Genomic DNA, 26,254 nt, shown 5'->3' on the forward strand with positions numbered 1-26,254 from the left:
TCTGGAGAGGAACGCTGTGCGGCGTTGATGCTTTAGATGAGGCGCTGGAAAAGCTTAAGATTAAATTAGAAAATGTTATGTCATCCGCGCTCTGACAAAGCAAGTTGCTTGTGTACATTCTCCGGTGAAGGAACGAGACGGCGAACGCTTTATGTTAAGTCAACATTTAACTATTCATGCTGTTTGGATTATGCAGAAACACTGCAGAGCCGCTCATAAATCTGCGTGAATTGCTTAGCGTATAGAATCAGGAGGAGCATTTCTTGCTCGGGGACCATTAGTGTCATACAGTAAGGATCCATGTAAAGTAGGGAGGCCTCCGCTGAAAAATGATCCCAGCCGCATGTGACTGAGCTGCAGCCATAAAGCTGCCCACTCCATCACGGCCCGGGATCGCTGAGATTGATCAGCCCGCTCCCCATTTGAGTGATTTCCCTCCGGATTCAATGCAACGCAATTAGTCGCCTGCCGTATTTTGCCTTTGCGTCGCTCTTTGACCCTCCATCGCACGTATGAGTCAGTGGAGCACTCTGCCGATATGAGTTCCTCCTAACAGCTCCTGTATTTGCACAGCCCATCTCCTCTTGGCCTCTCATCGCCGTCCCCTCGCAGCGCCGCTAAAGAGGATCACGGCTCGCTGGCGAGCGGCCAAGTCGTTGTACCTGCTGAGATGGAATATAGCCTTGACCATCCACACCGGGGGGGTTTAGCACCAGTGAAAGTCTGCGTCTCTCTCTCTGCCTCCGGAGGCTGGGAGTCTCTCTCGGACTGGCAGCCTCGGCAGTGGGCATTACCACGAGGCCTTCCTGACCTCTCTGGCTCCTGATGCTGACTGTAAAAACAAAAAAACTGGGCTCCAGAAGTGATCTCCTTAAGTAAGGGTTTTCCAATCCAATTTTACACGGGCAGAGTGCTTAAGATTAGAGATAGTGTTTTTTATTGTGCTCTTCAGTAATAGGAGTAGAAAGGGTGGAAGGGAAGGAGGGAAAGGAGGACTGGGAGAGGATGGGAGATCGATAAAGGCTGCTCTCCGCCGCTTGCCTTTATTCGTCGTCGCCGTGGTCGTTGTGTCCGTGGGGACGAGCGAGGTTTAGGCGGCTCATGGCAGCGGGCCACGTAAGGGGGGCATTAAAGAGCCGCAAGGGGACCTGCTCTCCCCATAAACAGGCCCGCAGGTAGAGAAACACTCGCCGGCATCCCAATATAACAACAACAAGTCGTGGAGCTCCTTCGAAGCCGTAATGAACAGCAATCTGTTTCGGCGGAATGAGATGTGCCGCGTACCTGACTGGTTTGTCGTGGAGGGCTTTTCATTAGGCGCCGCAGATTATCTTGACGACTTGCGAGTCAGCCCGAGCGAAGAAAAAAAAGAAAAAAAAAAAGGACTCGTGGTCGCACTGGGACGAACACAACTCCCCTGATTTGCATGGGCCCTTTTTTCTTCTCCCAGTTCATTTCCAGTTGAATAACTCGTTTGTCACATACATCAGAGGAAGGCGAAGATCATACGAGAGCTAGTGTTACTTTGTGTTTCACTAATGAGGCCTGTACTCTCCGCCTCCTTGCTTTTGCCTTGCTGCCCTTTGAAACAGCGACGACTTGGCGCTACAACACTCTCGCAGTTTTCTCTTTCTCCAAAACCGAGCTCGGGGCTGTTATCCTGTTTGTGTGTCACTCGGCTCTGTCTCGGTCCTTTTTGCACTTGTTTAAAAAGCTCAGATGGCAGCAGACCTGACACAGATACTCTGGCCTTTGTGCCCCGCGAGCGCAACGATTTAGATTCTGACCCGAGCGCAGGGGAGGACAACTGGAAGGCAGATGGTGATTTAACAAGTTTAGCAGAACGTGTCAGGACAAATGCAGAACTGAGGCGTGAAGAAGAAACAGTAAGCAGGGCTGCCAGTGAGGAAAGTAAACTACATCATAGATTTCCCTAAACTAAGGAACTGTCAAACAGCTGAGGACACAGCAAACTAAAAACAAGAGGCCGCTCCGAAAACATGCTCGGCAGAAACAACGAGGCGGAATAAAGAACCCGAGAAGTTCTGAAGGTTCAGATCTGAGAGAACAGCTGACACCTCCTGCTGATGAGGGCCACAGTCCAACTCTCACACAGTGTGTTGGTTCACATGCACACTAGTGTCCCGATTTACCTGATTTGTTCCTGATTATTGACCATCTATGTACATCTCAGACACTCTTGGGGCTTTTCCACCAACATGGAACCAGTTTAGTTCCAGTTTGTCGGCTAATTTCAAACAAATTGGATCCCAGTTGGAACCGAGAAGTAGCAAGACCATGTGTGCGAACCAAAGTGGGCGTGTCATATTCTACATCCTCGGTGGAAACGCGAGCTAGCTCGCTACATAGCAACCCGTCAAAGAACCAGAGACAATTTGGTGGAAAAGGGGCATCTTTCATTTTAGTTCCAGCTCAACAGTTGACAACAGAACCAGACTTTGTACCCAAATATCATCACTAGTAATGCAAGTTGGGCTGCAGAACTAAAGTTATTGTCCTTATAGTCCAAATAGCCCTTTTCCACCAAATTAGCCTTTCTTGAACCGGTTCCATTCAAGACTTTTGGAACCTATCCAGTTTGTCGGCTAATTTGAAAAAATTTGGATCCTAGCTGGAACCAAAAAGTAGCAAGACCATGTGTGCGAACCAAAGTGGGCGCGTCATATTCTACATCCTCGGTGGAAACGCGAGCTAGTTCGCTACATAGCGACCCGTCAAAGAACCAGAGATAATTTGGTGGAAAAAGGGGCATCTTTCATTTTAGTTCCAGCTCAACAATTAACAGCAGAATCGGACTAGGTAACCCAAATATCATCACTAGTAGAGGAAGTTGGGCTGCAGAACTAAAGTTATTGTCCTTATAGGTCAAATAGCCCTTTTCCACCAAATTAGCCGTTTCCTGAACTGGTTCCATTCAAGACTTTTGGAACCTATCCAGTTTGTCGGCTAATTTGAAAAAATTTGGGTACTAGCTGGAACCAAAAAGTAGCAAGACCATGTGTGCGAACCAAAGTGGGCATGTCATATTCTACATCCTCGGTGGAAATGCGAGCTAGTTCGCTACATAGCAACCTGTCAAAGAACCAGAGATAATTTGGTGGAAAAGGGGCATCTTTCATTTTAGTTCCAGCTAAACAGTTGACAACAGAATCGGACTTGGTAACCCAAATATCATCACTAGTAGAGGAAGTTGGGCTGCAGAACTAAAGTTATTGTCCTTATAGGTCAAATAGCCCTTTTCCACCAAATTAGCTGTTTCTTGAACTGGTTCCATTCAAGACTTTTGGAACCTATCAATCCACCGATTACAGAGAATAAGAAACATACACTTCTCTTCACACCTCAGATCTTTGGTTCCAGCTGGAAACCAACTTCTCGGGTCCAGTACCAGTTTATTTTTGGTCCACATGCTAAGAACCGTTCAAAATGAAGTATTTGAACCAGAAAGGACGTGGAAAAGCCCCCGCAGGTCGTGTTATACTGTCATTAAAAACACAAAGCAGCACATTCTTTCTTTCAATAATCTGGAACCAGCTAATGTTTGACATGAAGTGATCAATCGATTATCAGAAACACCTGCCAATTAATTTTCTAACTGGCAGCTGCAGGAATGCTGTTTATCTTCACCTGATTATCATCGTTTCAGATTCTAGATCATCATTTCTTAATTTATTGATCAACTAATGTAGCTAACCAAAGTGTTGGAGGTGATTCGAGCTTCTTAAATGTGAATATTTTCCGGATTCTTTCCTTCTCCAACTAAATAAATTATCAACTGTGAAAATAATTATTAATACCAGTCGTAGCAACAGGTACCGGTGTATGAAATATGATCCAGGAAGTCCAATTTAAGTAACACGTCCATCGAGTATGAAGTGCTAATGCAGCGGTCTCATTGAAAAAGTAATGAGGAGTATCCTGAATTAAATCAGAAAAAGGCCTGGCGAGCATAACGAGGTTTTCTCAACCCCGGGAAAAAAAAGGTTTGTCCTGAATTCTGAAAACCAGGAGTCGATGTTTATCTGATGTTTGATCGTGACCCCGTGTTTGAGCGATCGTGTAAACAACGCTCAGTAACTCCTCAGCAAATCCTTCAACAACGCCAATCAGGACCACGGGCAGAGATCCTGACAGTGACTCCCCCCCGAAAAAAAAGACATAACTGCGGCTTTGATCTCGTTAACGACATGAGCAGTGTTTGATGTACAAACAGTCGAACACAGCACCTTCGGGTTTTCCGGGCTGCTGAGCTTTCCGTCTCTGCTGGACCGTCGAGCGCCGGCGTGTTGACGGCTGGTTGAAAGGAGGACGCGCGATCTGGTAGTACGTTCAGCTGTCAAACCAGGAGGTGCATCGTTTTTTATTATTTTTTGTATTTTTAGGTAACCAACCCCATTCTCCTCTTTTAAAAAAAAAAAAAAAATGGGCGCTTAGAAGCTGAAAATTGCCAACATCAAGAGCTTCCTTGAATTAGGATGCCCCGCAATGCAAGTGTGTTATATAATGCCATGACTGGAGGGAGAGGAAAAGTGGAGCACAGGGGTAGAGATTAAAAAAGTTTCTGCATAAAAAGAGAGAGAGAGAGAGGGGGGAGAAGGAGGAGGAGGAGGAGGAGGAAGAGATGAGCATGAAAGGGAAAGGGGGGAGGTGGAGGGATTGAGGGAGAGACGGAGGAGATGGAAATAAAGTATAATGAAAGAGAGAAGGGGGATTAGGTCAGGCAGGAGTGAGGGTCCGGTCCTGCAGCAGGAGCAGCCGTGAGGCCCGGCGGGCTGCAAGAAGCTGGTCAATCCTCCTCCTCCTCCTCCTCCTCCTCCTCCTCCTCCTCCTCTCAAGGCTCCTCTCTTTTTTCATTTAGATAATGGAGCATTTCCTTAATTGGCAGAGCACAGTTTAGGCCGAGGTTTGTTTGCCAACACGTCAGAGCAGAATTATTTCCACTACATTTACAGCACAGTGTTGCTCGGCTCTCTCATTAAAACCGCCGCGTCCTCCTGCCCAGATTGAGCTTCCTGTGGAAAATCTCCAGAAAGAGGCCAAACACCACAGCAGCAGGAAAAAAAGGGGGGAGAAGAAGAAGGAGGAGGAGAAGGAGAAGAAGAAGAAGTCGAGGAGAATAAAACACATTTATCTCCTATCTCACCATCCCCAGCCAGCTTGTAAAGGAAGAGACAGAAACTTCTCTATCTGTTTACTGTTATTGTTTTTCTCCAATCATAAACTCTCACTTCTGGCTGCTATTGTGTGCCTTCTTTTATTCCCCTCCTCCTCCTCCTTCTCCTCCTTCTCCTCCTCCTCCTCCTCCTCTCTTACCGAAAGAGTTATGCATTGTGCTCGCATGATCTGTATCTTTAAATTTGATTGAGGGTATTTGCAGGGGGTGTTATTGGATTTCGGTGTTATTGTCTCACCTTTTTCCCTCTGCGTTTTTTTAATGTTGGGATGGATATCCGCTCCAGCAGCACTGATCTCGCTGTTCTGCTCATTAGTCTGGATTCGCAGAGCCGAGCGCTTCGCAACAATAAGACATGCACTTCTGTAGTCCGGCCATTACCGAGTTTAACAATGTGCACCAGCCAGAAAAGTCCATTATTTCTGCAGCTCATCATCTCAAGCATCCACACGAGACAAAGGGTCTGTGAAACTGCTTCATTGCAAAAGGCCATCTATCACTTAAGTCAAGAGCAGAGAGGAGAAAAAAACACAGAGTATTGTGGTGGAGATACCGCGTAGTGTGTGTTCTGGAAGCATATGGACGAGGAGGAAGACGAGAGCTTCTCCTCGCAGCGGAAATGTGTGGAAAATTTTCCTGATTGAAATACAAATCTGAGGTTCTCTGCCGCCAAATTGAACCCGAGTGCATCTGGGATTTCAAAGAGGTATCGAAACGCAACACAACAGCACTGTTCTGGTGTCGTTTTCAACCATTTTTCAAATAACAAGAAACAAAAGGCGGAGGGGACGGAGAGAGCGGGAGGGGAGCTGATAAAGTGACACGCAGGTTAATTTCAGAAGTGTGAAAGTGGAGCTGGGAGAGGGAGCAGCTGCTGCTTTAACAGACCTGTCATAGGAATCAAAGGCCCTAATCAAAATTTTATCAATTAATTGATCTTTCCTCTTGTGCTTTGCCACAAGTGCAATTGAGATTCCCCCTGACTCTTGCCCCCTCCAACAGCGAGTCATGCTCTACAACATAAACTGTGTTCATTAGCAATGATCAAGGAATTCTTTAATGCGAGCTGAGATGTGATATGACGGCTGTTTCCCTCTGACTTAGTTGGTTTGCAGGAGAACTCTCCCCGGTTGCTTTTTCCCCAACTCGCGCTGACGAACTCGCACGTCTTTCATGCCGCTCGTACAATCAAACAATGTGCTCAACTTTGATCTCGACGGCAGTTCTAACGCTCGCCTCCTGTTGTGTGTTTCTCGCAGGGTAACCAAGAGGCCACCAACCCCCCAGAAGCGATGGCCCAGCCGTACACCCCAGCCCAGTACCCTCCTCCCCCACAGAATGGCATCCCCGCAGAGTTTGCGGCACCGCACCCGCTCCCGACACAGGACTACACCGGGCAGAGCCGGGTTCCTGAGCACGCCATGACCCTCTACACGCCCACACAGACGCACAGCGAGCCGGCCGGCACTGACAACAGCACGCCCGCCATCACCGCCACCACGACCGCACCGGTCAGTGTCCTTCATCACCTGCAAACACTGTTCTCAACACGCTGTCAGCAAGTAAAAGACATTATTATCATTATTTTACCTGTTTCTTTACATCTGTAGAGCAAAAGTGTGATGTTTGTTATTGGAAAGCTTTGTGTTTGAAGGTGTTTAAAGAGACGTTTATGATCTTTAACATGGTGAAGATGACAAATAGAGCTGCAACTAATGATGACTGTCAGAGGAGATGAATCCATCAGGTGTTTGTTGACGACATCCTGAAATGTCTCGTTGTTTTGTCCACAACACAAAGACATTCAGTCGTCTGTCACAGAGGACAGAAAACAGAAAATATTCACAACTAAGAAACTGGAATCAGACAATCTGGACTTCTTTTATCCTCAAAAATGACTCAAACCAATTATTCGATTATTGATGTTACTATTAAAGGATCAAGCTGGAGAGGAACAGTTCACCCAAAATCACCTCCTCAATCCGTGCTGGTGGAAAGTCCGGTGAATTTTCAAAGTCCACCAAGCATTTCTGGAGCTTCAGAGTAAAACAGTGCTGCAGCTGAAACAACAGAAGAAGCTCAGGTCTTGTTTTAAAACGTAGAAAACATCCAAGAAAACATAAAACAGCTCCGTACAGCTCGATACGAATGTCTGTGGAAGCCCTCAGATCCCAAAATGATTTCAAAAAGACGTTTTCTTTACAAGCGTTGAGCTCGTGCACCAACTTCAGACGGGTCGCACGCTCCAGTGAAGAGTTCGTCTTACAGAAGGACGTGATATCGTCTTTTTCAAATCGATTTGGGATCTAAGAGACTTCCCAGCTTGTTTTAAGAGAATGTGAAGCTCCAGAAATGTTTTGCAGGAAACTCCCACCAACTTCCCATCAGCATGGGGTTGAGCAGACAACTGGATTTTTTTTTTTTTTGTATTTTAGGGTGAACTTCTCTTCTAGACGTCGACAGCTAATCGATTAATCGTTGCAGCTCTATTAACAAACCAGACAAAGTCAGCATGTTTCTTGCAACTTGTTTCCCCTCCCCGACTTTTCATTCCACTCAGAGAAGTTAGATTTCTTTCTCATTCCCTTCCTCCGATCGTCTGCCGTTTGCCCAACGCCTCAAACGCCCAAAGCTTCAGTTCCATGTGTGGCACAAAGCGACAGAAACACAGATAATTTAAAAAAGATTTGCCCCAAATCCAGCTCGGCTGCACACCTCGGTAAAAGCAGCTGCCGTTGGTTTAATCCTGGAAGTTTACAGCCACAAAATTTAAAAATTAAAGCGGTAATGCATTAATAATAATTACACCTTTAATTATACATTGCATGCATTATTATATTTTAAAATTGTACATAATTTCAAACAAGGTGCGCCCAATGAGTGCTTAAGAAGCTTAATTCGGCCCGTTGTGATGTATATTTAATAAACTCACATGTTGGAGTGAGTTCAGAGAGCTTTTACATCTCAGGCTCCACCTTCATATTTTCCAGGTAATCCTCCAATTTTTCTTTGCTTTTTTTTTTGTGTGTGAACGTTTCCTCCATCAGACACAAAAACCGTCGAGACTAAAAAGTGAAGCGGAGCGTGATCCCGCCGCAGCGAGCGGGAGACTTTGATGTGGCGTTAATGCTTTGTGCTCGACGTTCGGAAGGTGAACTTGATTGAAAATGTGCTCATAAAATAAAAGTGCATTTCTGAAGAGCCATTTAGTGCACCCTAAAAGACATGTAAACCTGAGCAGATGTGACAGGCTGTAGACATGAATGATTCAGGATCTCTGAAAGGAGGTCTGTTAAGAGAGCAAACGAGAGATGCGCTCTTTTTTTTTTTCCCCCCTCGACCAGCCAAAACCAATCGCTGCTCAGTCAGATCAGCTAATTCCTCGTAACCGCGTCCCAAATGTTTAAGACATTCCTTTCAACGTGAGATAATATCCCTCTGCGTAACTGTGCCAGGACCTGATTCTAATCCTTTATTCACTCATCATCACCTCGGCGTGAGAGTGCGCGTATTTAAATTCACTGGCAACTCCGAGTGGTAAAACAAACCTCTGGCAACGTTGAGATACACAGCTGGGAAGAGAGTGAAAGTCTGAATTATATATCACACATCTCACTCCTGCGCGCTGATGCTCTTATATGAAATGCCGTGACCTGGGATTTACCTTCACAAGAGGCAGATGTAGATAAAAAGCAGGACGACTTAGCGGCAAACTTTCAAGACGCGCCTAGAAAGACAGATAATGCTGGCAGAGGGAAAAAAAAAATGCTAAGACCTTCAGACCTCCTTCTCTCCTGTAGCGTGAACACACCTGCTGGGAGAGGTCACGGCGAGGCCGCGGCCCTCCTGAGAGGGATCTGGGTCACTCGTAAAGAGCGCCGTTAATAACTCCATTTTCCCCGCCGCGCAATTACCGCACGGCGACGAACATTTGGCACCCTGGAAAAAAAAGAGAAAAAGTGCTTATGCAGCACGAGCAGAGCAATCGCAACTGCGTGGCGTATTATCGCCGCCCCGTAATGTTGGCGGCGTTTGATTTGACGATTCGTGTGACGCTCTCCAGCCGCTGCGCACTTACAGTAATGGCTGACACACACGAGAGTTTAAAGTGAGGAGAGACTTGGCAGGAGGTTCAGCCTCCACCTCCTCCTCCCTCCCTCCCTGTGCACCACTCCTCCACTCGCTATCTCTCACCGTCTCCCCCCTCTTCTCTCTCTCTCTCTCCATTTCGCATTTGATTTCATTTCATCTGCTCACCCGCTGTGAAGAAAGCCCAGAGATGGTGGCCATGGAGAGATGAGAGCTCGCCTTGCTTCTCCTTCATGCCTTCCCCCTCTCTCCCCCTCTCTCCCTCTCTCTCTGACGCCGTCCCTGCTTTCCCTCCATCTTCATTCCCTGCATCCACGCTCTCCCCCACTTCCACCCATCGTTTTCTCAGGCAGGACAGAGGGATGAGATTAGTGGGGTGTAAACAGAGAGTCTAATCCTCGGGGGCCGCTGGTGTAGTGTCGCCCACCGCTGTGTTCCCCGGCTTTAATGACAGACCCAGCCTGTTTGCTCTGGGTGCCACAGACGGGCACGGGTGCCTTTGATTAGGGCACCCTGCAGAAACACAGATTGAGGGAGCAGATCAGCGACTCCCCCTGCCTCCCTTTCCTCACCCTCCTCACCCACCTCCTCCCTCGGCTCGACTCTGCTGCGCTCAGCTTCTCTACCCCACGACGACGCTTTACTCTGCACATCTTCTCGACTTAAGGACTTAAAAAGCGTCAAGAGGGAGTGAAATTTCAGTGAAACGTATGGATTCTGTGTGAATTCCCCGCAGAGAGCGGATGGTGTGTATGTTTTAATGAGGCGCAGGGACTCTGTCGGCTTCTCTGTATCCGTCTGTGTCTACCAGTCGCTCGTCTATACTGGGGAAGGTGGTGTTGTCCAGAGTCAGACCTATGGGACCTCGCTCTGTGCCGTGTTCAAACAAGCTGACTTGAAAGCAGGCGACTTGAGGAAGAGAGGCAGCCCCCAACTTTTCTCCAAATCCTTAGAGATGAGGGTAGCAGAGGGCTGCCAGGGAGCTCTGCTGGAGAAAGAGAGAGAGAGAGGAGAAAAAAAACTGAGCTCGTTATCTGGCTCAGTTCAAATAGTCTGTGGTTTGGTTGAATTTCATGAGTAATCATTCTCTTTTCAGATAACAAATTAAGGCAGTGGCGTTAGGGCAGCACTCAATTCCAGATTTTTCACAGCCCGTGTCAGCGGCGTGAAGACTTTCCAAAGGGTATTCTGGGGGACTGTGATAACATAGACGCACGCACACGCGCGAACACACAGGGGCATGCGGAAAACATGGCCGAGCTCATGCAAACATTCATACGCGCACACACTCTCGCGGGCGGTGTCGCTTTCAGAGGCGGCGCTGATGGCAGCATGTAGGCCACCGTTTAAAAAAGGGGGATGAGTGCGTTATCAGGAGGTGGGAGGAGCCACGTGATGCTCACCCCGCTGTAAACCCTCATTTCAAATATATTATAGATACCCTCAGTGTTCCCCAACATAAAGCTCTCATTGATAATTTAGAGGATAAGGCTGCTGTTACTCGATATTAGACCAAAGAAGACAAAAACCAACAACGTCTCCTGAAACTCTCTTATTTTCTTTAACCTGCTCTCAACTCAGAGCTGATTGGTTTCTACTGAAGACATAAAAACCTTCCTTATTTTAAACAAACCGGAGGAAACAGTGCATGTTATTGTGCAGGGACTATTTTCCATGGCGGATTAATCCACATTTGGTGCCCTGGTGGGTATTTGTGGGCAGCAGGACTGCTCAATGAGGTGTTTTTAATAGTTTTTGGAGAGCAGTGGAGCTCTGTTGGACAGAGGAAGAAGAAACATTAAGAAGTTTTTGTTTTGTTTTGTCTTCTGATCAGAAAAAAAAACACAATTCTTGGAAAAAAAAGAGGTATTTTACAACATCGGCTCAAGTTTATCCTGATCTGTCCTTCAAGTAAATATATAATATAAAATAAAGAGTCGAGAGTTCAACAAAAGAACACCAACAATTAACAAAAACAGAGAAAACATCAGTTTGTTATAAAAAAGTTTGGTTTCTCAAATCTGACCTGAGTGAGAGTTCTTCCCCGAGCAAATCAATAAAGGATCTTTGGCAGTGTTGCTGCTTTTCAATCGATTTTCGGTTCAGAATCAAAACAGTGACGCCCGTAGCAACGCAAATAAAACTCTGCAACATTATCAGGCAGGTTTTCATCGGAAATGGTGAAAGACAACAACTCCCATAATCCTCTGCTGCTGCACAACACCATCTTCCTACGTCTCTTTGTTTATTATTGTTCTCATTGAGAGAAATTACACTGTCTGCATTTAAAGTTCGTCATCATGTCAGTTTAGCATGGAGGCTGGTTCTAAAAACTACATTACCCATGAGCCTCGGCTGCTGTAACAGGAGGAGCACTGCACCATAGTTTCTGAATTCATCCAGAATCTCAAATCTCAGCTCAGAGTTCGAGCCGACTTCCGTTTTCATGAATCCACACTTGTTCCTTCGCCTCTTTATAATTAACGAACCGAGTATTTTTATCATGCAGCCGTCGTAGGAGATTTTCTGCTCCATTCAAACTTTATTGGCACGTCTACTCCCAATCACCCAACGTTGTTTATGCAGAAAACGAACGTGACTGCCGCCCTAAAATAACTCCTCCACCTTCCTCTAGTTTAAATGAACCAGGAGGAGGAGGAGGAGGAGGAGGAGGAGGAGGAGGAGGAGGAGGAGGAGGTGGGGGCGGCCCCTCTCCTCCACACTCCCCTCCGTCACACCCCCCTGCTCCCTCTCAGGTGATGGAGGAGATATATTTACAGCTTCCTTAGAAAAAGAAAAACAAACAGTGGAGGAGCGGGAGAGGAAAATAATGAATTAAAGCTCAGGCATTATAATTCTTGTGAGCGAAGACTCAGTATCCCCCCCTATTTAATCGGATGTAATCTACCTGCTTGGCAGCATTCCAATCAGATAGTTTCAATTATGCTCTTGTAATGCCACTCTGCGAGGAGGGGGAAAGTGCTGAGCAGAGCACTTTGCAGGCGATTTGCAAATAACAGCTAGGGAGTCTTTTAGAGAAATGACTGAACAGGAAGCCGGAGAGTTGCCGGAGTTGACAGCTCTCTCACTCTCTGGTTTGCTGGCTTCGGCGGTGACGGCATGTTTTGCATCCCACCTCCTCCTCCTCCCCGTGACAGCAGCTGTCGGGACAGTAAAGTGCCACTGAAGGTGGCCTCCTATGGTAATACGGAGGTAATTATTTTCCGCTGCAACACCACCATCTCACAACTAGGCAGGCAGGCTGGAGCCTCGGGAGCAGCGGCGCAGAGGCAGCCATCCCGGATCTCGGTGACACTCCAACTTATTGAGTTAGTAGTATGCAGTCAGGGGCGCTCTGGAGTCAGCGATTCAGTATTTGTGTTCTCCATATGTGTATTTGCCCTCCATGTCAACGTGCTGCCGGCCTGTCTGAGCGCCGAGTGAAAGTTAATCTGGATGTTTGCAAACACGCGACTGCGCTCGCCGTGATAAAAAGCCAGACAGACAGAGCTGGAGGACAGAGGTGCTCAGTAGTCTGCCAACATACGCTAAAGGTCGATAGTGTCATGTGTGACCGATGAAACAGATTGACCCGCGGGGCTCTGGTACCTTGTCACCCTCCACGGTCCCAGCATCTGTCTGCAATGTGTCACCCCCGGGGCCCAACATGGCTACTCAGGCTATTAACCTCCAGCACGCGAGGACACGGCAGAGTTAAGACCCCTCCGCCCGTCTCTCTCTGTCACAAATCCACTCCTTACCGGCCGGCCGGCCGGGTCGCCGCGTTCCCCGCCTCCCGTGTCCTTCGCCACTTGTTAACCTCTGGTCCGGCCGCCGTCAAGGCTAGGCGGGACTTAGGTATCTGCCACCCACCTGCCCTACCTGGATGGCTGCAGGGGAGACGGAGTGGGACCTTGAATCAAACAACTGTCACTGTTAACAATGTATGTCACCGTCTCGGAATGGGCCATAAAAACCAAATAAATGACGGCCATTACAGTGGAGATTGTGATTATGATAATGAGAATAATAAAGGCGATCATCATTACGATCATGATGATAATGATAATACTGTGATGATGAATTATAATGAATAAATCCCTACCCCATTTCCTAAATGGTGGGAAATGTATCACTAAGAGTGGCCTGCAGCCATCTGACAGCCTCCGAGCAGGGCGAGGGTTATCACTGTGTGTGTGTGTGTGTGTGTGTGTGTGTGTGTGCGCGTGTCATCTGAACCGTTTGTACTCTGGCAACAACCTACTCCCTTTCCACGTCTGTATCTCGGTACAAGATTGCGCCTGTGTCTGTGACTTCCCAGCCAGTGTATAGTGTGTTTGCCATGCTCAGAGAGCACTTCCCAGGAGACCTTGCAGTTTACATATCACATTCAAACAGCTTTTGTGCTCAATATCTGCCACTTCCACTCGCTCGTTCTCTCTCTCGCGCTCCCCCTCCTCCTCCTCGCTGTGTGTCGTTAGTCCCCCTCCGAGTCATCTACACCAAATCAGGGCTGAATTTTATTTGTTTTAATCATGTTGCTGCTGCAGAACGAACGCTGCTCCCGTCGCTAAAAACACGCAGCGCCGGCTGTTTGTTCAAACGCTAAAAAACAAACGTTATGTCGTCCTGGCGAGTGACCTCTTGTGGCCGTAGAAGTAACCATTGTCCTCTAGTCCAGTGTTATAGATCTGCAAAACCTCTTACACAGGAAATCATGCTGATGGTTGCTTTGCTGTCACCATGACCAGGACTTCTCCTACCAACATCTATAGCGATTAATCGTTTGTTTCAGTTCGTTATACAATGCAAAAAAAATTGTGATGCTTGACAACCAGTTCTAGAGCGCGTTGCCAAATGCAGTTGGTAGTTACAGCTGCTAGTAAAGGTCTCAGGCAAGATGGCACCAAACCTGGCAACCCCACCGTGACGCTGAGTCCAGGAAGTTGCAGAAATAGAGCCAGAACATAACTCCAGATAAACACTGTTGCTTCAGGGCGCGAAAAAAAACTTTTCTGTCCATCGACCGCAAAGCGAGGGAATGTTTTGTTGGTCGCTTTGGTTGTCGGTTCTAATTTTGAGCCCTATAATTTCATCTTATTTTAACTGATGTCCAAAACCCAAAGACTCCTTATTAACGCTTATAGATGACAAAGAAAAAGTTGCAAGTCGTCACATTTAAGAGGCCGGGATCTTAAATCTGTTTGACATTTTCTACTCGACAAAAGGCTGAGAGGATTAATCAATTATCAAAATAGTTGGCAGTTCTTTTTCTGTCAATCGATTAATTGACTAATCTGTGCAGCTGTTCCAATTATACAATGAGACGTGTGTTAATTAGTGTTCATTAGGGCTGTTTTCCTTTCCTTCACACACAGTCGGGCTCACTGCTCTCCTGTTTCCAGTCTATATGCTAAGCTAGGCTAATGTCTTTACTCTTGATGTTCATGCATGAGATCGATATTGATCTTGTGATCTAACGGTACAGTGTGTTGGATTTATTGGCATCTAGCGGTGAAGTTTGTAGATCAACCCTCGATATAAATGCTCATTCTCAGTTTCATTTAATTATACACGAAGGAAATCATAATCATTTATATTCCATTTCTGCCAAGAGGGCAGAAAAAGAAACCAAATAATTGAAACTAACCCCTAACTAAACCCTGAAACACAAAGATGGCAGACTAGCTTGTGACCTTAATTCTGTAACAGTCAAATGCATTTTTGAGAGACAAACAAACAAACAAATCTAGTGAGATCAGAACTCGTATCCCCCACAATGCAACATTAAAAGAGAGGAGAATCTCTGCTCGGACCGACGAGGTTTTGTCCACAGAAAAAAACACATCAGAAAAAGAAAAAAAAGAAAAACAAGGTCCATCTGAACAGACAAGCCGGCAGCTCCCTCTGTGAAATCCATCACCGGTGTCACAGAGAGAAACAAGTGGAATTTGTCATTGACACGCGACGCGTCATTTATATAGAAATGTCAGCATAGCATTCGCATAATGATGGAAACAACAACGCTGAGGGCTTTGGGCCTCGCACTCTGATGGCTGTGTGCAAACGTCACCAATAATGTGTCTTTAGTCTAGACATGTCAGGGCTCTGTGGGATCTATATCCACGCCTTTTTGTCAGCGCCTTCAATCTTCCCTGTTGCTCAACAGCTAAGTGCAAGAGATTAATAAGTGGATTTGTAATGCACAACCTCAGGTTTGACACTATAAGTCATCGGCTGTTTATCGCTTCGGCTTTCTCGGCGGATTGAAAAATGGCAGACGCTGAGTAAGTTAGTTAGCCAGGGCCTCCCCCCCCCCCCCAAACCCTGCATCCCCCTGCATCCCCTGCATCCCCCGCATCCCCCGCATCCCCACACCCACCCTCCTGTTTCAAAAACCCCCACCCTGCCCATACTTCAAGACCGGGAGGTACAGTATACTGTAGCCACTAATGAGCAGCTTGTGTCTTCTCTCTGTTTGTTTCCCTCCGGCAGACAGATGATGTGACGCAAACAGAGGGCTCTCAGCAGCTCCAGCTCCAGCACTCAGACTCTTCAGAGAAGCAGCAGCCCAAAAGGTTACATGTCTCCAACATTCCCTTCCGCTTCCGGGACCCTGACCTAAGGCAAATGTTTGGGGTGAGTACCAGGAATGCATCACAACTCGTGTCTCGTTTTTTTTGTGGCTTTCGGTAAAAACACTGCACTCGCCAGGTTAACTCCTGCAGGAGTTCGCTAACTGACAGTGTTGTGTTACAGTTATGAGTCAGAGCTGCATGTATGAAACGGAAATAACAACACGCAGAAAAGTTTCTTTATTGCCCCACAACATGAACACATTTAGATTTTATCTCCTATTCTGTCGGTAAACGTTATACAATCGCAGAATTATACTCAAGGGTGTGCTTCACCTCCATCATCGGCGAGGCTGTTTTCCTGTAATATTGCTTAATTTAGCATAGCAGGAGCGTTGGTAATTATTGCAGGTTGTCCCGTTGTGTTTTATGCTAGATGCACCTCCACCTCCACTGAAACATGCGGCTCCTTCACCAACAGCAATAGACGTGATTACACTATTATTAAATAGAATATCTGGCTTATTAAGCTTCGGGGGGGAAAAACGAGCCGTGGGGCTGAATCACACAACAAACGCCACGTTTTTAATTGTAGTAACGACACTGTCGGGTAAAAATAACCTTGAAAAAGTAAAGAAAAACATCCGAATCAGTCATAAAAGCCTGCTGATGTACAAGAATGAAACTGCTGCACTGACAACAGTTAGTTGAGATGTGAAACCAAGTAATAATTTAGTCTTTCCCGAAGAGATTTTAACTAACTTGAGGTCGGTTTTGAGTTCGTTTGATCCTCTGACTGCTCGAGTTTTGACGCGCGTTGCTCCACATCTCACACGTTTTTATCAACAACGGAATTTCTTATTTTATTTTCTTCCTGATTACCAGTTTAGAGGTTACACAACCACAGCGGTCGCTCGTCTGCAGACCATCAGATGAAACGTCAGCACAGCGGAGGTCCTTTAAAAAAAAAAAAACAAAAAAAACAAGTTCTCTCTTTCTCTCTCTGTCTCTCGTCCAATTAATGAGGCAATGAATAGTTCAGCCGCTCACCCCTCGTGCCTCACAAAAGCCTCAATAAGAATTGAACCAAACATCCCCCAATTCAATAACGATAATGGATCTGAATGGAGACGATTGCCAAAAATGTACTTTAAATGTTATGCGCTAATTGGACCATTAGAGCCCAGAGGCGTTAATTCTCATCGTTATGAAGACAACATCCAGCTGATGATATTTATTACTCGAGAGGCCCGGGCTGTGGCTTTATAAATTGCAGACAACATGGCTGCTCGCTCTCCCTCTCTCGCTTTTCTCTCTCTGATTGTTGGCTTTATTGTTCCCAGCTCTGGTGCAGGTCGTGTGGAATCCAAATCGCCTCAGTAATTAGCTCGGAGGCTTTGTGTGCCTGGCCGGCCGCATGCAGATATACGATACAAAATTGATCGCAGCCCACCCAGTTCCCCTCAATCACCCTCCTCACCCACGTGGCGCCCGGTCCTTCCTGGTACACGCGCCCTGCCCTTCTTGGTGGGTTGGCATCGTGGAGGATTGTGGGATTGATCGTCTTGGGTAGCGCTTGGCAGGGAGATAGCTGGTCTGCTCCACCCTCTGACATGGCCTCCACAATGGGCCTTTGTGTGATCAGCGTGTGCAAAGCCTCATCCCTCTAGCTCTAATGGCTTCTGGAGCGCCACCGGCTCAATACACCATTACTGTTGCGCATGAGTGAAACCCCACACACATGCAGGCAGGAAGACAGAGTGGAGGTGCTGCTACAGAAAGAAAGCCCCCCCTCACACAGCAGAGCAAAGTCGCAGTGAGGCAGAAAAAATAAAAAAACTCTGCGGTGACACCAGCAGTAGGAAGCTTTCGGTGCTGGCACCCTAAAACACGACAGGGTGGCCCGAGATGCACCCTGCACGCCGCAGGATTAAGGGTGTGGAGAAACCTGTGAGCCCTTAACGAGGTGCTGAATGAAGGGCTCATTAGGACGACCACAGCGGACCTTAATCAGTAATTAGAAACTGTGATCTCTGAGAGCGAGCGAGTGCGGGGGGAAATGAAAACACTCCAAGCGCGAGGGGAGCCGGCGAGCTCTGCGCGGCGCCCATGCTGCGCTGCTCGAGGGTGCCCTCGTTTGTGCGACTGGGTTCTTCAGCGCCGCTTCTCTCAGTGCATGTAAGGGCTCTCACAGAACTCCCCGGAGCAATCAGGACCTCTGCCCTGCCCCCACATCCTGCTGTCACACTGACTGCTGCGTCTGAACACGCTCCACTCTGACACTCCGCTGTTTGAATACACGGGGCTGCTGTAGCGTAATTATAGGTTTGTGAAGAGCTTAAAGATATTCAAGCTAATCAAAGGTGGAGGCACAGTGGCCTCGATCTTGTTTGTTGCCTCCACTCTCTGAGGCTTAAGGCGTGCTGTAATTTCATTTAGGGGAAAGGCCACGCCGTATCAAAGCACTGTGCCAGCGTGTTTACTGCGAATCATGCACTATACTTAACATTTCTGCCTCCTATTTTTGTATTCATGCTGTGCATTCTAACTACTCCAGGCTGCCATTGGTTTCTCTTCATTTCTATGTAAATATCAAATATTAATCCGACGTATTCCTCTGTATTTATAGCGCGGAATGATTCTCCACGGCGTGATTCAATAATGTAATGGAAGCGTCGTGGAAATGAAAGGAAAAAAAAAAAACGATGGTCTTAAATGCAGCAGCACAATTTGCTAAATGTTCAGCTGTAATGTAAAAGGAAAAGATGTGATGAATGTGATCCTGTAACTGATACTCTCACATCAATACTGAATAGTTCTTATAGTCCATGTATGGATGGATGAAGCTGCAGCGTCTCAGCTGACATCACTCCCCCATCCTCCCTCTGGAGGCTCCTCCCATTGAAGCTATTGTTTATCGGTGCTGCTGATGCAGCTGTTTCTGTGTGTGTGTGTGCAGGAGTGTGTGTGTGTGTGTGTGTGTGTGTGTGAGTAGGTGGGTGGGGATGGGAGTGCATGAGATCACTGGTGAGCAGCGAGCAGTCCCCAGCGCCATGTGGAAATCCACAAAGACGACTTCCTCTGAAACTAATTAATCGACGCCACAAGCCCATTACGCTCGGTTAAAACAATTAGCATCTGCACATTGCGTGGGGAAAGCATTGTCATCTCAGGCGCGAAAGGGGCATCACGCTGGGATATAAATGCCTGTGTGCGCGATCGAGCCAACGCTTCCCATTCGAATCAATGAAGCCGAGCGCCATATGAGGCAGATGTGTGGATGGGATCTATGGAATCTGCTCTCCAGAGCGGATGTGTCGGGGGGGAGGAGGAGGTACAGCTCGCTGAAACAGAGGCGGTTTTAAATAACCGAGCCTCATTTTGCCTTTAACTTGTTGTGGTTAGGTCACCGCGTAGCCCCTTTCGAGTGGGAGGCGACATATGTTTTTCGCTATCCCGTAAACCCCTCACCTCCTCGAGCCCACTCCACTCACTTCAGCCAGATAATAGCCAGCTCCTTCTAACCCCTATTAGCGGCTCAGTCAAACGATCCATCCATTCCCATTGAGCGTCGACCACATGGAAGGCCCATTTCTTCCCTGTTGTGCCGAAATGAAGGCGACGCGGACCGCTTGACAGGGTAATTACTTTTAATGAAATAATACGGCCATTGTAGACAGCAATTAAAAGTCGCTCTCACTCCACTCATTAGAGGAACTTACAGTTTACTTTCATTCCTCTGTTTTCTAATGATCCAAAGGCAGGCCTGTTAAATCGAAAGGCTGGAGCATGTTAACCCCCGGGGACTGGCCCTTAGTCCTGTTGACTGTGAGAGCGCACAAACAAAGAGAGGAAGAGAGAATAAAGAAGAGGCAGATATAAAAAGGATAGCGAGGTGCACTCGGAGCTGATCCACCCAAAAAAAAAACTTTTCTCTGTTCCAGAGACGTGAAGGAGCGAGTTTTCCTCAGGTGATCGTGAAGGTGGAGGCGTTTTTCGCATCTCTCAAAACATCAAAATCGTGTCTGATGCTCCTCTTTTTTTCTCTCTCTCTTAGCGTTGAAACAAGCGAGCAAACAAACATCAGAAAATGCTGATATGAAATCAAAGATCCAGGATTTTCTTACAGGCGCTGTGATCTCCCTCCATATAGCATCGGTAGAAATGCATTAAAGCGGCGAGCGAGGAGTTCTCTTTTTTAAGGCGCGCCAGCCAGCCAGCTTCAAGAAACTGTTTGCCGAGCTAACAAATGCAAATTGACCACCATCTCCTCACAAAAGTAACACTTCCATATTGCCTTAATGGATTTTTTTCTTTCTCCAGTCGTCCTCCTCATGAATTCACCGTCAGCGAGGCTTTCTAACTCCATCTCTGCCCCGCTTCTTCTCTTCTCTTGTTTCTTTTTCTCTCTGCAGCAATTTGGAAAGATTTTAGATGTGGAGATTATCTTTAATGAGCGAGGATCCAAGGTAAGTGAACTAGAACGCCAGCTGCTTCATTACCATGTACTTCTTCTGTTTCCTAATGATGGCATTAGTGTAGTGTGTACATTGGCTGAGAGTAGTGGTCCCTAAGCCTGGTCCTGGAGAGCTGCATCCACCGTGCCTCTCTATTCTCGTTCTCCCTCCCTCCCTATTGTTTTTGTTGTTGCAGCTCTAACCCGAGTTGTGAATCATTAGCCCTGTCAATCAATTCATTATTGAGCTGTTTCACAATTCACTTAATCCGCCAGCAGGCTGCAGGTCCTCAAGCTTATGGAATTGAAACTGCTTGTTTAGGGACCGGATCCTCTTTGAAGCCTGGCTGTTGGTCCTACATTATTCAGGTTTTATCATTTTGTTTTTCTAAATGCACAATAAATCAGGACGAGAATAAGACTCTCCTGGATGCCTTGTGAATACATTCTGAAGGCTAATCCTACTTTTCACCTCACACACTTCAAACTCTGGACAATCAGCAACGTCTCCTGTTTGATACGCGGAAGCTTTGACATGTTCAGTTAACGGCAGCATCCAGGATACATACATGTGTAGTTACCAAATCCCCAGAAAAGACCAAAACCATCAGTGTGTCTCCTGCAGTCCGTTGGTTCCTACTGAAGATGTACAGTGAATCTTTAAGACGAGGTCATTTATACATAGATTTATTTATATTCTTAAAAAGCTCTAATTTCCTAAAACAGCTGGTCACTGCAGCTTTTAGAAAACATTACTTTGAGGTCCAGTTTGTAGGATTTAGAGGCATCGAGCAGTGAGGTTGCACATGCAAGAAAGATGGCGGCGAAAAACGCTAAAAGTCCAAAAAAACAGCCAGTGTTTGAAAGGCTAGTTTAAAGGTAATGAAACACAACAAGTCTTATTTTACACAAATTAAAACATAGTTATTAATATTTTATTCTATTCTGGTCCTTAAATCCCCGAAGCTGAAACACAAGATGTTTTCTTCCACAAAACCATCTGGGACGACACTCTCAGAAACTGTTTTTGGGGGAAATAACTTGGCAGGTGATTGGATGAACCATCTGTTTATAAACGGGGTAACTCCAACCAATCAGAACCAAACATCTTTTTTAATCGAGACAGTCTTCAGTGCTGTTCTCTGCTGATGGAACTGATGCTACAGTGGCTACGCTAAACCTCCTGCGTCGCCGCCATTGCTGTTTTCAAACTGGTCGTCACATCTAAACCAGCAGTTCCTCAAAGGATCAACCACTGTACGCTCACAGCTCCAGGCAAGATGGATTTGCGATGATCTCACAAATCCAGCTGCCTCACAAGGTAATAAATCCCCCTTTTAAATCCTTCACACTGGACCTTTAATCGGGACTGAAGCGTGCCATTGTCTGGGACTATTTTTAGTGGTGGATTAATCTACATTTGGCGCTCCATTGAGTGTTGCCAGTGGCAGGACTGTGTTTCTGTGGGATTGTGTTAAAATAAACTGGTGTGTGTGTTCGCAGCGACAACAATGAAGCCGTACGGCACAGAGGAGAAACGCTGGTTTTTTTGGTCTTTTCATGGGATTCTGGGTTTAGTTATAAAGCAGGTCTTGGTTTTACATAAATACTGTGACACTCAGGGCCTGTGAGATCTGACCAATCAGCTTAAAGAGACTAAAAATGGACAGTAAAGCACGTAAACATTTCCTAGTAGACGCTACAGAAGCCACATCTTTAAGGTAAAATCAGAAATATCCAGTTTACCTCCTATTATTATTGTTTTAAACAGTTACGATCATCTGAACTCTTAAATCCGAGGAGCCAGCAGACAAACAGCCACAGCGCCGCAGCCTCGCTGCAGTATCAGTCTCCTAACCACCTACCATGGACAGGTGAAGCTCGCGGTGGTGTGAACAGCCGAGTGCTTCTCATCCAGCTGTTCATTTAATAGAGTGTACTAAGCTCCACAGCTTCCCATTCATAAAGCAGACAGGATCCCTGGCTGGGTGTTGAGGCATGAATACTATTGATTCCCATTCATACCTGGGAGTAGTTGGGGCTCGTACACAGCCGTGCAGGGAGCCCCGCAACCAGGCGACGCTGCTGCACTCGGCCCCCTCTGCCAGACAAGATTGAGCACCGGATAAACCTGCCTCCTCCGCCGTAACAAGCATTTATTGTTTGTGCCCTACAAAGCCATTACCCATGATGCCTCTCTCCCTCTCTCTCTCCCGCACCCCGTGTGCTACATAATGAACCTACCAGGCCATTAATAAACAATCTATTTCCTATGAAGCTTTGGCAATTTGCATTCAATATGTTTGTCTCCTTTGAAAAATGGTGGCTCCGCTCTCCCCTCTTGTAAGCTAATTATTTGTGCATGATAAAAAAAATAAAAAATAAAAAATAAAAAAAGATAGAGGGGGTAACCGCAGTCGGGTGAATGTCCAAAGGATTAATTTTGCCCTCAATTCCTTTTTTGAATTTATTTCTTTATCTCTCTTTCCCCAAGGACAGGTCCCGTGTTATTTATGCTAGGAATAGCAGCCCCGGAGATCCTGTGTATGCATACCAGATCACGCCGCTCGCCATCTCTCACATGTATTACATCCTCGAGCAATTATCAGGCAGCGCCGGCCATGCTCCCTCTCCCCCCCTCCCCCCCTCCCCCCTGCTCGTACCTCTAGAAGTATATATAGAAAGCAAAGGAATGGGACTTGTTTGGCCAGCATATCTTAATGCTTCCACTATAGAGCTCAGGTCCAGCATCCCAGTCCACATAACTCAAGGAAGTGACAAACCCCCCCAGGGGAGCGAGGGAGACAGAGAGTTGTGGTGGGGGGAGGGAGGGAGGGAGGGAGGGAGGGAGATGGAAATGAGAGGTTGGGTATATTTTGGTCGGGGGTTTAAAGTCAATACCCTCGCTCTTCTCTATCACAGAGGATGGTATTTGCGGCGACACCTTTCACTTCCTCGCATCAATGCGCCGCTGTAACTCTGCCTCCATGCAGAAAAAAATAAAATAAAAATGTCCGACTTATTAGAGCAGCGCATTAGAAAATAGTCAGAGATCAAGTTAACATCTCTCCGCCGAGGATTCACAGTCCTTCTCCCGCTGCCCACCGTCTTCAAAAAGGCGGGCGGCCTGTTTGAGCGCCGGCGCTGCCGGAGCTGTGTAGATAATTATACGACTATTATGGCAGCTAACACAGTGTTTTGCTTCCACGGCTTCCTGACATTCACCCATGGCACCGGTGCCGTGCTGTTTAATTGGGTAAAGCAGGCAGGTTTGTTGGTGTTGTTGTGCGAGGTCATGTCACCGTTATCCTCTCCTCCTCGGATCTCTCTGTTTGCTGTTTCCTGACGCCTCACTAACTGCCTCTAATTAATCTGGCTGCTTACAACTCGACTCTGCCGCCGCTGCTGCTCACCTACTCCTCTCTTCTCACCTCTCGTTCCCTTCTCTCCTCCCTTCCCCTTTTTCTTTTTCCTCTCTCTCTCTCTCTCTCTGTGTGAATGTGTGTGGGTGTGTGTTTGTGTGTCCATCCTTCTCCCTGTTCTTCTTCTTCTTCTTCTTCTTCTCCTGCTGGTCTCTAACGCGGCGCTCTCAGGGCTTTGGGTTTGTAACTTTTGAAACAAGCACAGATGCTGATCGTGCACGGGAGAAACTAAACGGTACAATCGTAGAGGGACGCAAAATAGAGGTGCTTTCATTTCCCTTTTTTCAAATCTTTCTCTCCTCCCTGCCTGCCTGCCGCCTCCTACCTATAAACCCTTTGGATTAGCATGTGGGTGCTGAATGTATGTATGTATGTATATGTGTGTGCGTCTGGAAATCTGCATCCCTGAATGCACGTGTGCCTGGATGCATGCATGCATAATGGTGCGCATAACTTCAGTAGAGAATGTGGGATCCATACATGTCGACCTGAACACGCCAGTTGTCCATCATTACCTGACAATGCAGAATGAATGCATGCCATCATCCTCTGGGTTCCTGTCAAATCTGAGCAGACCTGCATCCCCCCCTCCCGTCACCATCGTTTAGTGTCGCCTGCTCTAATTCTGCTCTTGTTTACGACGAGCCGAGCCCCCGCTCAGTCATTCTCATCAGGTCAATAGAAGAAAAATCAAAGCACTGTCTGTGTTTTTCTTTTGGAATCCATTTGTTTATCCAACCAATTACTGAATTTGGAGGATGTTCCTTTTTTTTTTATTATTTTTTGTATTCATACCTGTGGGTAATTGGTGCATGCTTTCCCCCTTCTTCTTTGCCAGTAATTTAATAATGTGTAAGAGAATTGAAACGATGAATAAATTCATGAAAAAAGGGCTGAACCCAAACTCAATCACGCCAAAGTGCTACAAACATTTACATAATCATTTATTTATTTATCTATTATTTTATGAATTTTTTGCCGTCGGTCGTCTTTGGTTTGCTGCCTGCTTTTAGCCCATCAGACGTGGATATGTGGTTAATACATGTGAAGGTCAGTGATAACGGGCTGTGTGTGTGTGTGTGTGTGTGTTGTGTTGCCTTGAACAGGTGAACAACGCAACAGCACGAGTGATGACAAACAAGAAAGTGGCCAACCCTTACACGAACGGTACGAGCCCAAACTGGATTTTAAATCCTTTTGAAAAAAACGATAACGATTCCATTTTGTTCTCAGTTGAGTGTTTTGTGTTTTTCCTCTGCAGGCTGGAAGCTGAATCCAGTGGTGGGAGCCGTCTACGGTCCTGAACTGTACGCCGGTAAGTCACCTCCAGCTCCCGGAGTTCAAATTCTTGAGTGTTTTTTCTTCCTCTCTCTCCACCTTCCACCACCACAACAAGCGCCGCATCGTACCTGAGGCCGCTATCAGCCGCGGCCAATCCCAATCTGACCCCCTGAATTTCTACAATCGGGCTCATCCTGAACCTACTGAACATGAAATTCCCCTCAAATCAAAGTGAATCTGAGAGCGGCCCAGATAAGCAGTGGATGATCCAAGCCTCCACTGAGTGGCTGAGGGAGCCTGAGCCATTGTTTGCGCGGTGTGCAACTGTAAAGCTGGGAAAAAAAAAATGATTTCAAGAGCAAGCGCCCCTGCAACTGTTATCAGATTGTGGAGGCTGCTGCTGTGGATGGATTTGCCAAGTGCGCCAGATTGACTTTTACAGAGCTAACCGAATAAGGGAGATTGAGTGAGCGATATTGTTGGCACCTACCCTGTCGAAGGCCGCTATTCCTTCTGGTCTCAGTAATGGAGGAATGTGATGAGCTCAGTGGGGTTTTCCCTATCTCTCCCCGCCTCGACATGCCAGCTTTATTGCTGTATGTTATATGAACCCTTTGCATTTTAATGAGGGGGAAATGGTACTATTTCATTTGGAAGAAGTGCTGAGCACATCGCGCCACTTTAACGGCTTTCCTTTCTGCTCATTAGACTAAAATCTGTTCATTCCCCGGACAGCTTTACGGCGAACCTCTAAATAACTGTCCATGACAGAAAGCAGCCATCTATCATTTTTATTTCATCCCCAACCCCTCACCCTCTCCCTGCCTCCCACACACCTCCTCCTCCCCCCTACACTCCCTTGATTTCGACTTCCTCCCCCTGATAATTATGCACACACACACACACACACACAAACACATGCTCAAACACATACGTTACGCTCGTGGTCAGGTGGAATATTCACTAAATTAAAAATCTGGACGTTAAGTAAGTCTTAACTTATATTAACAATCAGTCACTGACCCACATATACACACACCTACACACACACACACACACACACACAAACCTACCCTGTTTTTTTTTTTCTTTAACACTCACACCAAAGCATTCCAGCACACAGAAATAGATAACCTATGTAGAACACAGACACTAATACATGTCGCCTCTCTCATGCACACTTTCTTCATTTTACACACACACACACTCATGCACACACACACACACGCACACACAC

The 26,254-nt window shown here is 46.7% G+C and overlaps 1 protein-coding gene across 11 annotated transcripts in view; it reads left to right on the forward strand.

The window, feature by feature from the left end:
- The window catches only part of LOC115575099 (RNA binding protein fox-1 homolog 3-like), a 437,664-nt gene that overhangs the window by 380,867 nt on the left and 30,543 nt on the right, over positions 1–26,254 (forward strand). For 9 of the 11 annotated variants that reach the window (XM_030406944.1, XM_030406945.1, XM_030406951.1 and 6 more), the window contains 6 exons: positions 6,454–6,756; positions 15,779–15,922; positions 20,274–20,327; positions 23,908–24,000; positions 24,843–24,903; positions 24,998–25,051. In XM_030406944.1, coding sequence (XP_030262804.1) covers positions 6,454–6,756; positions 15,779–15,922; positions 20,274–20,327; positions 23,908–24,000; positions 24,843–24,903; positions 24,998–25,051 — 709 coding nt within the window. The remainder of the gene's footprint in view (positions 1–6,453; positions 6,757–15,778; positions 15,923–20,273; positions 20,328–23,907; positions 24,001–24,842; positions 24,904–24,997; positions 25,052–26,254) is intronic. The other 2 variants (XM_030406953.1, XM_030406954.1) reach the window with 1 other exon arrangement.

Source organism: Sparus aurata, chromosome 23 (genome assembly GCF_900880675.1).
Source record: "Sparus aurata chromosome 23, fSpaAur1.1, whole genome shotgun sequence".
Taxonomy (NCBI): Eukaryota; Metazoa; Chordata; class Actinopteri; order Spariformes; family Sparidae; genus Sparus; species Sparus aurata.